General features: G+C 43.1%; 1 protein-coding gene across 1 annotated transcript in view; it reads right to left on the bottom strand.

Annotated features, from left to right (window-relative positions):
• ANKRD6 (ankyrin repeat domain 6) overlaps positions 1–4,660 on the bottom strand; it is a gene marked incomplete at its 5' end in the record, with an annotated part of 24,168 nt that extends 19,508 nt beyond the window's left edge. The window contains one exon of the mRNA XM_009707023.1: positions 4,562–4,660. Coding sequence (XP_009705325.1) covers positions 4,562–4,660 — 99 coding nt within the window. The remainder of the gene's footprint in view (positions 1–4,561) is intronic.
• Between the last annotated feature and the right edge of the window lie 6,573 nt (positions 4,661–11,233).

The following is an 11,233-nucleotide window of genomic DNA, read 5'->3' as shown; positions in this document are numbered from 1 at the left end:
GATGTCGTGGCGTCCCCCCCCCCCCCCCCCTGCCCAGCCCCTCACGCAGGCACCTGCCCTCCTCTCTCTCTCGCCCCGTGAGCACCCTCGTCGCACCCTTGCTGGAAGAAGCTCCATGCAAGTAGCAGGCATGCCCACCACCCTTTGAAAGGAGGGCCAGCGAAGGAGATGGCCGCTGGCTCTTCTGCAGCAGCCCAGAGGTTACGGTACTCGCCCAGCTTGTTTTGCCATGAGAGAGCTGCTGTGTTGAAAACACTCCACCTTGAAGAAAAATCTCAATATTCACTGGGCTAGAGAGAGAGAGAGATACTGGGAGCCTGGGACAGGAGCCTGCATCCCCCGGTGCAGAGGATGCAGGACCACAGAGAGCTCTACCTGTAACGGGGCTGTTGCCCAGCAAAGCCCAGCACCGGCAGGGTCATTTCCAAAGGGTGAAACCGTGCTCTTTACAGAGTGCTTAAACACCTGCTTTCAGGAGAGGGTTACAGGCTGGGAGTTCTGAAGAAAGGCAGATACCTAAATCTTGACCTTCTCCATGGATTTCGGCATTACCCTTTCCTTCAGTGCTTCTGTGTTGGCTAGGCCGGTGGTGCTTGCTCAGCATCTTGGGGTTTGCAATTACCTCCTTGAGTTTCCTCATTTGCTGACTAAGTTAAAGCAGTGGGTGCAACCACTGGGACCAGGCACCTAGGAACTGGATAGGCATCTATTTGACATCTCAAGTTCACCTCAAGGGAAAGGAAACACCACAAGTAACTTACAAAAGGGTTTCAGGCAGATATTAGTACTTCTGCCAGCTCTCCTGGGTTATTGGAGTCTATAATAGAGACTCTACTGCTCAAATTCAACAAGATTTAGTTTACACTAGTTTGTAATACATGTCATTTTTTTCTTTCTCCAATTTAAAAAAAAAAAACTGTAACCACCACATTTTGTTTCCATGCACACTCTTGTTCTCCAGAGCGTCAATCAGCTGTACGATCTCCTTTAAAGCCCCTCTCCAGTGTTACACTTTGCCTCCTCGCTGTCTTTCCATGTTTGCAAAAATCACCAAACAAACCGTCTTGCTACAGGAGAATTGCACCAAAGTAACTCGCAAAAACTCACGCCTTCAATCCCTGATACAAAGTGTTGGACAGCACTTCCAAAGTCTTATGCTATGAAATCAAACCACTAAATTCATGGTGGAAAGTTCAAAATATTTTACAGTTAACATACAACCAAGCGTTAAATACTCGCAGGAGCATACAAGCGTACGTGGATATCCTGAAGCAGCTGTACACCATGAGCGCTAGTATTTCTCGGTGTCACTGTGCTGCTCTCTTCCTCCTTTGCTAAAGAAAGGCAGTCATCATGATACACAGTAAGAACTTCACTCCGAATGAGAAACGATGATGCATGGCCAGCGGAATTGACCAAGGCATGAAAAAATAATCATGAACGAAACAAATTACAGCTTAAACGAGACCAAAAGGGGAGTATAAGCATAAGCCACTTTGCATATTTACATTCAGCTAGGAACGATTATGAACCTTGGGTTATTGTTTCATTTGAAATTAATTTTCTGCTTCTTAAACTGGAGCTTCCAGAAGGGAAGTTTCGGGGCCTTGGGCCTTTGTTTTAAATCAACTTGTTTTCCCAGTCAGATTTTCAGAGAGCGCATACAGGGCAGGAGACTTGATGCAGAGCACCCGGCGCAAAGCCTGCCATGCAGTCATGCACCACCAAAGAGCTCGGTCATGCCAGCCCACCAGGCCAAGGTTTCGCAGCATGCAGCCGTGGGAGACGTCAAGCTCAAGGCAGGGTTGATGCACAAGATTTCTAACCTCCTTCTCTCTTTCTGATCTTCTAGGTTCCTTCCTAGCCTTTCTCTTCTGGTTTCTCTTATCTTTTTCGTCCTTGATTGCCTTCACCGGGACAACTTTCTCCTTGACTATTTCTGAGGTGTGTGCTGTATGGATACTCATTGACCATTCAGAGATGGCATTGGGATCCCAGTAAGAGTTTTCAGTATTGGCAGGGAGAAGGAAGGAGTTAGCTCCCGGGGTGGCGTACTCTACGGAGCTGGACTCCACCGGTTGAAATTCATAATAATCCCACTCCAGGCCACTGGAGGTCATTCTTCAACTAATTCTTACGGCTCTTACCGTCTTTTAAAGAATGTATCTGCAGAACATGAAGTGAGGGATTTAATCTCTCCACAACGTTTAACAACTTTTAAGTTTCCGCTTATCATGCGGCAGATGAAAAGTTAGTCTTGCATTCGTTCATTAGCTAGAGTCAGTCAACTCCAAAATAAAATGTGTTTAGGTTTCTCTTGTTATTTAGAAAAATAAAATATAGGTCATCTTTTTAGAACCTGGAGATTTTTTTGTGTTATCACAACAATGCCACACACAAAAATCAAGTAATTTACTTTTCAATTAAATATGATAGTCCCCACTCTCACAAGCGATTTCATCCCTGAACCTAATTCTGTACTCCTGAAAAACAGCAATAAAACCTACATATGTTAATCAACTCTTGAAACTAAGATGCCTTCTCTGCCAAATAAGCACACAGTAAAAACTACTGAAGGCATAATCAATAGATTGCAACTAAAAGAGAATATGAACATACTCTGTGGGGCATAAATAAAGTGCAAAAAAGAATTATACAATGAGAAACCATGAACAGACAACCTTCTTTGAAGACCTATGTAAAAGGAAAGCAGAAATATTTTAGTTAATACCTTTCACAAGCAAGAATCTTCACTTGGACATTTAGCCTTCCTCCTCCTCTGAGACAAATCCAAACACACCCTCTGAGACTCAGCAGCTCCTGACGCTCTCCTCAACCCCAATCAAATTACTAGTACTAAACACAGAGCTAAAATCAAAACACATTTTAAAGAAACTGTATCTGTGAATCAGGCATGCCTCTATTCTGTTCACATTAGTCACCACATTTAGCAGCGGTATCCGGATGTCGTGAACAAAGCCCCTGAGAAGCTTGCGAGGCAAGTGAAATATGTCTTCTACGAGCTGAATATTTCTATAGTGCAAGACTCTTCTCCAAACTGAAATAACACTAAACACTGATCTACTGTTTTTCCATTATGGCTATCATGTTTACATATAAACTGCCTGGATTTTATTCCTAGAGGATTAAAAAAACCCCAGACTTACTCATAAAACAGTTTTCACAGAAACTCAATTTGCCCAAATCAGTGGAAGCCCTTGCATTCTTGGAACAGCAGCTTGCTTTTCTCAGGAAAACTGACTGTACTCGTGAAGTACCTGCAATTTTCCCTTAAATACCTGATGAATCATTTTTGCGGGAAGAAGTTGAAAAACATACTCAGGATACATCTGAATAAACTGATACTCCCATTACCCTTGCAAATCTGCTCCATTTCACAGATGGGCATAGAGAAAGACTAAAGAGCACAGGAAGCAAAGTTTCTTCCTAGACAAACAAGTTCCCCAGTAGAAAGCTGGCTGCACCAGTACTCCAGTCCCAAGCTTGGTAGACTGCTCACGTCTCACAGGGAAGCAGCTACTCATGCAGAGAAGGAAACCAGTTTTCCAGTTTCTATAGATATTTAAGACTCTCTAGGTGCAAACAAATGCCTAAGGGGATTTTCAAAAGGCACCTAGACATTTCCAATGTCCTTTTAATAGTCATACAGATGCCTCTACTAACCGCCTTTGGACTTCTAGGTCCTTTGAAGAATCTTCACCTTATTTATTACAGGGGGAACAAAAGCAACCCTTCCTCAAACTTGTTCCAGCATGCTATCAGAAATTAGAAACGAATCTGAAGAAGCTGTGGTTATTCAACTGCTGTTGCACATTTCAGCCTACACCTTTGTTCATCAGAGTGAGGTGACTAAAACCATGTTACTGGTCACTCCAACGTGCCTTAAAGTTTGGTCCAAGATTAGAAATATTCCTATGGAAAACCGAGAAATTCCAATGACTTACATATTTTACCGAATGAAAACAAACTACCATTTGCTAAATTCAAAGCTGGTTTCGTCATGCCAATGCTTCACCACACGACAGCCTCACAGATGCCACCACCCCACGTCAAGCGCGGCTGCCAACAGGACAATTTCCCTGCGATGCTGCACAGTGCTCCCAGCAGCTCCTCAATACTCTATACGCTGCTGTCTACACAAAAAGCATCTCCCACTTCAGGCGAACATCACAACAGATTGTGTTCTCTACCTGATGTCCTCCACTGGGTTCCCACAGAGTACGATGAACTCTTATTTCGTTTCTACATCAAGCAGCAGACAACGGTTCTCGTTGCTACTCACACCCACCTGGTGCAACCAAAGCTCTTATAAAGCTCTGCTGCTGGAGCAAGAGGACCAAGCTATTTGTTGAAAACCACCACGTTTTACATTGTCTCCCATGCAGTTTTGCATCTCCAAATTAGAGGTTACATTTCCAAATTAGAAAAGAGCAACAGATTTTGTTTTCATCTAATCCTACTACAAAGACGTGAAGGTCTACTGTTATTTGCAAATTACCTTTTCCCCTCCACCCCAACCAAGAAGACTGTATCTACTTACATCATCCTGAATATCCAGGTCACAACCTGCCTTCAACAAAACTTGGACAACGTGGAGATGACCCTTGTGGGCAGCAAGATGCAGGGGTGTCCGGCCATGCTACGAATGAGAAGAAAAGAATAATACCTTAAGATGAATTTTTGTGCATGGTACTTAACCAGAATTTTATCTGCTTTTCCTCATTCTTCTGTTCATACCTCACTCTCTGAAACCTGCAATAGCATCAACTAACATATATTAATGTACCAAAGGTTTTACCTTAGCTTTTTGTATGCTGAAAACTCCTCCTCCCCCTTCTGCAACATTTTGGTTTATCCCAATGATACTCTACAAAAGGGATAGTATATTCACCTAAGGATACTTCCTTACAAACTTGGATCTGGCTTCCTGTCCATGCCTAAAGAGAATTCACGACCCTTTTGTTTTTGTCCATCTGGAGCGCAGAATTGTCAATCGCTTTCAACTTCACTCTGTACAACAAAGTTGCACTAGCAAGCTAATTCATGTATTGTAATGGGTACCATCTTTGCGATAGAAATAAGAATTAGTGGACTGTTGTGTATGACAGATGCTCTCCTTAAAAGGACTGGAAGACTGGTAGTCACTCCAGGTGACTTCACATGTATGACAACCAACCTCATTTTGCCAAAGACCTGTCCTTTTTTCTTTAGACAATACTTATTTTTAAACATTACCAAGCTCCAACTCACATGAAAGTAAAGAGTGTAAAATAGTCATGAGAAATTCAATCTATAGTGTAATCAAGGATGGTTCCCTAACAAACAGAAGGGCAGAAAAGCTTTAATTAGTGAGACGGATACATGATGTATGGTTTTAGGAAAAAAAAAAAAAGAAACCAAAGATTGAAATTTGACAGTAAAATCAATTTTAAAAAAAAAGCATCTCCCCAACAAACAGATTCCAAAAATCTAAGTGAAATGACAAGAGGAAAGCAATAGTTACACATAACTGAGCCCTACTTGATCATCTTTTGACAGAATTTAAAATGAAACATTTCAGGAAAAGGGGAATAGGCTGCTTCTCCTAAGAGAGGCATAAGCATTGATGTGAAAAGAGGCTCAAAGAGGGAGGAGATTGTAAGATGCACTCTGGACAATAGAGGAGAGCTACAACAAGTGATTTCCTAAATGTTTAACCCATACAACCTGAAAAAGAAAACTCATAAGGGAGAATCAAGAATTAACTCTTGCTCTAGGAAGTGTGCATGTATGTGTATATATATATATACACACACAGAGGTATATATAAAATCTCAAAGCATCAACATGAAAAGCCAGTGAAACACTTTAAGAACTGTTAAACAACAACACTGTAAAACTGTTCATTGCAAATTTAATTCATCGCCATTAAGAAAACAGGATTCCATCCGTTGCTAAAATCACAGAGTATCTTGACAGAAAATCCCAAGTTCTCCACAAGGCATTTTATAAGATAAAGAAGAGTTACATTACTCTTCACCTGTGTCTATCGTATATCTATTTCTTTAGCATTACCGCTGCTATTGTCTATTTTTCCACCCAATGATTTACCCTGCAAAGGAAGATAAACAGCCCTAATATATCACCTACAGAAGGAGCAAACACCTCAAGAGCTGTCTGACTGCTGGTGGCCTGAAATAAGCAGAAGGCAACCATCAGCTCTCTGAGGTTTTAAGCAACTTCTCCAGTGGGAAAGCTACTTCAAGTAAATAAAAAAATCAAGTTCAAGACACGATTGTTTTCACACAGCAAATCCCATACCCACATAGCTGGTAAAGCCTGGGGAATTCAGCCTCTTCAGAGCAAAAAGGAAAACCAGTGTTGAAATCCATAGAATGGCTGGGGACAACATGTCCATGTCACTACTGAGTAAGATATGCCGTGCTTCAAAAACGTTCAACATTGATTAACTGTCCTACATTATCCATCTGAAGGGCCAAATCCAAGGGAAAAGTCCTCACCCACTCTGACACGTGGGCCTCTCAAAAACCAAACATTGTCGCCCATTAGCGGCTGCAGCTCATTCCCATGTGGGAAACTTCCATTCCTGCCCCACTGCCCGGGGGCTTCTTACTCGACCTGGCCGCAGGTCCCTAAACGCCTGCCCCTACGGTGAAGGGCACGGAGCCGCAGGGAACACGCTTCCTTCTCCATCAGCCTGGAGGAGAGCCAGGGCTATGTCGCTGTTCCAGGTAACTCAATAGCAGGAGGCGTAAAAGTCTTCAGACAACATAGGGGAAAAAAGAAAAGAAAAGAAAAGAAAAAGAAAAAAAAAGAATGGACAAAAGAAAAAAGAAAAGAAGCCAGTTTGACAAATCATTCCCAGCTATGAACAATATGTTTGGATTACGAATATGCGCTCCAGCACGTTCAGGTTTATGGGTTCTGACTTTCTACATTACTTAATGGCGATAAGTAAATCACCTAATCTGGCCATCTCACTTCCCAGCAGGTTACTAATACATCATGAAAACAATTTATTGCAATCTGTGCACAGAGCAGAAAAAATCCCAAACAAACCCAACTTGAAACCAGCTCAGGTACTTTAAAAGGAAAATAGCGTCAACTACATGAATATATCCCAGCGGGGAAACTCTGTGATAAGATAACCATCTCTAACCACTGAAAAAATGCTGATGTGCACCCAAAGGTACTGTGTTAAAAGTAAACCATGAAAGCAGAGTATGAGTTTATTTCAATACAGGGACATGTTTTCCTCACCCAACACACCTTCCTAGGCCATCACCACACAGAGCGTGCCTGCTGGCAGGGCACAAGCATGAGAAAAGGTTGCAAAATGGCAGAAGATCTAGTTCACGCAACCCTCACCTGCCCGTTCGGTGCCGTAAGGCACATTAAAATAAAGCTGCCCCAGGGAACAGGCTTATCCGGAGGAAACTGCCCTTGCCCCAGGGAACACCAAGATCTCCTGTCACCGGGACCAACCCGTCCCCGTTCCCCATAGCTGGGCAGCCTCCCGTGCTCATGGCCGGCCCCACAGGAGGTGGGTGCCGGAGGAGGAGAGGACACAGGCCAGAGAAGGCCACTGCGGGGCCAGGGATCGCTGGGAGCAAGGGTCGCTTGGTTGCTCCTGTCACCCAGCGAAGAGAGATTCGAGTTAACAGTGCATTTCCCCTATCATCATCCCCAAGCGTCCAAAAACTTCAGCCAGCGCCCCAAAACTCAGTTTTTTATTAAAAAAAAAAGAAAAAAAGTGAGTTATTGAAACAGAAGTCTAGAGGAGTATGTTTATTCCAGAGGGTTTGTGTGTTTCAAGATTCTCTATCCAAAACCATAGGTTCAGAGGCATCCCACCTATTGGAGACTCCCGGAGAGACCTTCAGAGACCAGAGCTACTGCATACGTGCAGTCCGTGAGCTCTCCCCACTATAAAGGGACACTACACATGAAAACTATGACCCTGCCTAGGGTGGGAGAGTGGGAAGGAGGATCAGTTCCAGCACATTACACTGATTAGAGGCTCAGGCTTTTGGAAGCGCACCCATCGTATCAAGATTAATCATAACCCTGCAAGAACTGGCAATGCCAGATTTTGGTTTTCTTCCCAGTAATATCAAAATGAGAGCAGAGATGGGCAGTACAGCTGGACAGGGTTCCAGTGCGGGCAATACAAACACTGGAAAAACACTCCCACTCACCTCCCCACACAAACATATACATATACACACAGGTATGTATGTACATATGCCTGCATACACCAACCCAGAACAACCTGTGGGGGAGAGATCAGGCGATGTGACGACAAACTTGGAGCACAGCAAGCTTTGGAGAGAAACGTTCGATGGGTCCATGCCACAGCGGGAAGCCCCAGCAGGAACAGTCAGAGCAGCTCTTGCCTTCCTGTCTGTAAGTCAAACCAACTGCCCACCAAGTTCTCTCACAGCAATGCATCCTACCCAAAATACCTAGAGGGAAGAGAGATGAAGGCAGATGGACAAATTTCCCTCTGTGGGTCTCCCCTCCATAAAGACATTTTGCACTCACCACTGCAGCACCAAAGAGGGGGCTTATCTGAGTACACACATAGGTCCTAGTGGGAAAGGAAACATATATGACCAAGAGTGTCTCCCAGATGCTCACTGCAAGGAGATATAAGCCCAGGGACTGTCTAACATGCAGATCACCAACTTAAAAGCTTGTGAGCATTTCGAAATATAAACTGTAATGGTTTGAGGGTTATTACAGAATACAAATGAAAGACTGCTACAACTTGAGATTAATGAACCAATAAAGCAGTCATTCATATAAAAAAGAAAAATGCAATTTGGACTTCTATTCAAATGTAAATAATTGCTTCAGCAGGCAACAAATCATACAAATGCTCCCATGTCATGGGCTTATCGACAAAATAAACGGGACCTATTGCACAAAGGCTGCAACCTCCAACAACCGTGACACGCTGCTATAGCTATGGGGTGTATCAGATTGCAGTCAAGCACCGTAAACAGCCACATGAATTTCAGCAGTAAAACGCAAGGGCAGGGTTTTCGTTTGTATTTAATCTGTATTCTAACTTCCACACACTGACAGGCAGCTGTCGATACATACTGTTTAAAAGCAGAATTTTCTTAGAGCAGCTGCCAATGTAGGCACTCTGCAACCAAATCCATGCAGGGGGGGCCTTAGCACCAGGAGCCGCATGGTCTTTCCTTGTGTTTATGTATTTGTAGATACTTTTATGCAAGTACATTCAGTTCTCCATCTCACCCTGCTCTTGTGCTGCACAAGGACTGTTATCTATTCATCCATTCCGCACTTACACAAAAACATGCCTATCCACGTTTCATTAGAAAGCTTGAAAACAAAAGCCAAGTCTTGTCACGTTGTTCACACTGATGATTTGTTAGACTGTTCTCCGTGAATAACCTGCTTGCTCAAGTCAGCAGAGTTTCTCCTTGACCTCAACAGGCACTCAGCAAGTCCCTAAATGTTTGCTAGTCCCCTTCACTTATTTTTATTTATTGTTGAAAACAGACACAAGTAGTTTTTCAAACTGAAGGAGCACAAAAATGTGAAAGCACCAAAATGTATTTCTTTTTTTGTTTCTGTCTTAATTTAAAAAGGAAGAAAAAGAAAAGAGATTGTTCTAAACACCTCAACATGCTCTGAAGTTGAAATTTGGATGATAAGACTACAAGTACCCCAGCTTTACACAACTATTGCCATATGGTAGGTTCGCCACACCACTAGTTCAAAAATTAATTCAAAGAAAGAAACAGAATTACTGAATCAAAACAGATGCACTACCTTTTATATTGCTGTGGTTTTTTCCAAATGATCATCCCTTCTCCACAGAATTCAACTTTATAGCTATGATCTTAATGCTACCCTCTGCAGAAAAGCTACATTCTGCTTCCCTTTGAAAAAATATTCATAAAACCCATGGCGCTATACAAATTACATTAAAACTGCCTGTACTACCTTTATGACTTCCTCTGGCAATCTTTTTCACGTTTAACAGCGAAACAGCACACTCCTCTGTGCGTGCTTGCTAAAACACAGCTTTTTCTGCCCCTATTAATTCTCGCCATTGAATGCTACACCCGGTGCCGCAACACCCCGCTGAAACCCAACACCCAGTAACACACCGTTTTGGGCAGCTGTAGGGCAGAGGTTCAGACCTGGGAATTTCATCTCTGGACACGGATCAAGCTCACGTTAAGGGCTGCCATTCTGTTGTCCAAAAAGTGGCTTCGTAGCCTGGTGTGCAACAAGCCAGTTCCCACACACTCGGGGAGACATCGCGTATTTATTATGGGTTTGCACAAACCCAGGAGCCAGGTGATATTCCACAAAGCTGGCTCAACTCCGCACAAAAACTACTGCGTATTTATCTTGTTACATGATTAGCAAAAACCCACCCAAATCTACACTTATTGGTCAGTAATTACACCATCATTTGACATTGGTTAGTTATATCCAAATTAGCCTCGCTTTCTATGTAAATTAGCACGCATGCTCATTACAGGGGGTGGGAGGCAAACCTTTTCGGTCTTGAATTGAGTTGGTGGTCGCAATCTCCCCCTGCTCCCTTTACCTTCCACCCAGTTACTGTGGATTTTTATTGTCTTTTACTAACTTTCCAGTCTAATGATGTTCTGGGGTAGGATGTTCCTCTTTATCAGTCTCCAGCTGCACTTCAATGATCTTAGTAATTAGGAAGCACGCGCACAATAGTCTAACTTTTAGCTTATCAGTTCCTTTCTCACTTGCCTTCTGCATTCCTTAGGCCCAGCAATCCTTGTTATCTCAGGAACTGTCTTTTTCTCTCTCTGATGGACCTTTAGTATTGTTGCCGTGTTGGTAATACGCATGAAGCATCCTCAAAACATCCTGACTGACTGCCTCTTCAAGGCCTACTTGTTCCAAGACATCCTTACTCAATGTGCTTTTCTGATTACAGCCTTAACCTGTCAACTTACTATACATATACAAAACACATCTTGCGCAAAATAATGAAACTATTCTAACTTTCTACAACAATTCCCCCAGAATTACCTTGTTTCAGCCAGGCATCCTTGGAATACACTAGGAGTTGATGCCTGGGAGGTGAAATCCCGCTCCCCTCCATCCTCCAGGCACCGTTCTGGGGACAAGATCAAGAAAAGAGCTGACCTGATCCCAGATCACAGAATCATAGAATCATTATGGT

The sequence above is a fragment of the Cariama cristata genome, unplaced genomic scaffold, assembly GCF_000690535.1.
Source record: "Cariama cristata isolate BGI_N322 unplaced genomic scaffold, ASM69053v1 scaffold11759, whole genome shotgun sequence".
In the NCBI taxonomy this organism is placed as follows: Eukaryota; Metazoa; Chordata; class Aves; order Cariamiformes; family Cariamidae; genus Cariama; species Cariama cristata.
This window is presented reverse-complemented; position numbering and strand designations above follow the sequence as displayed.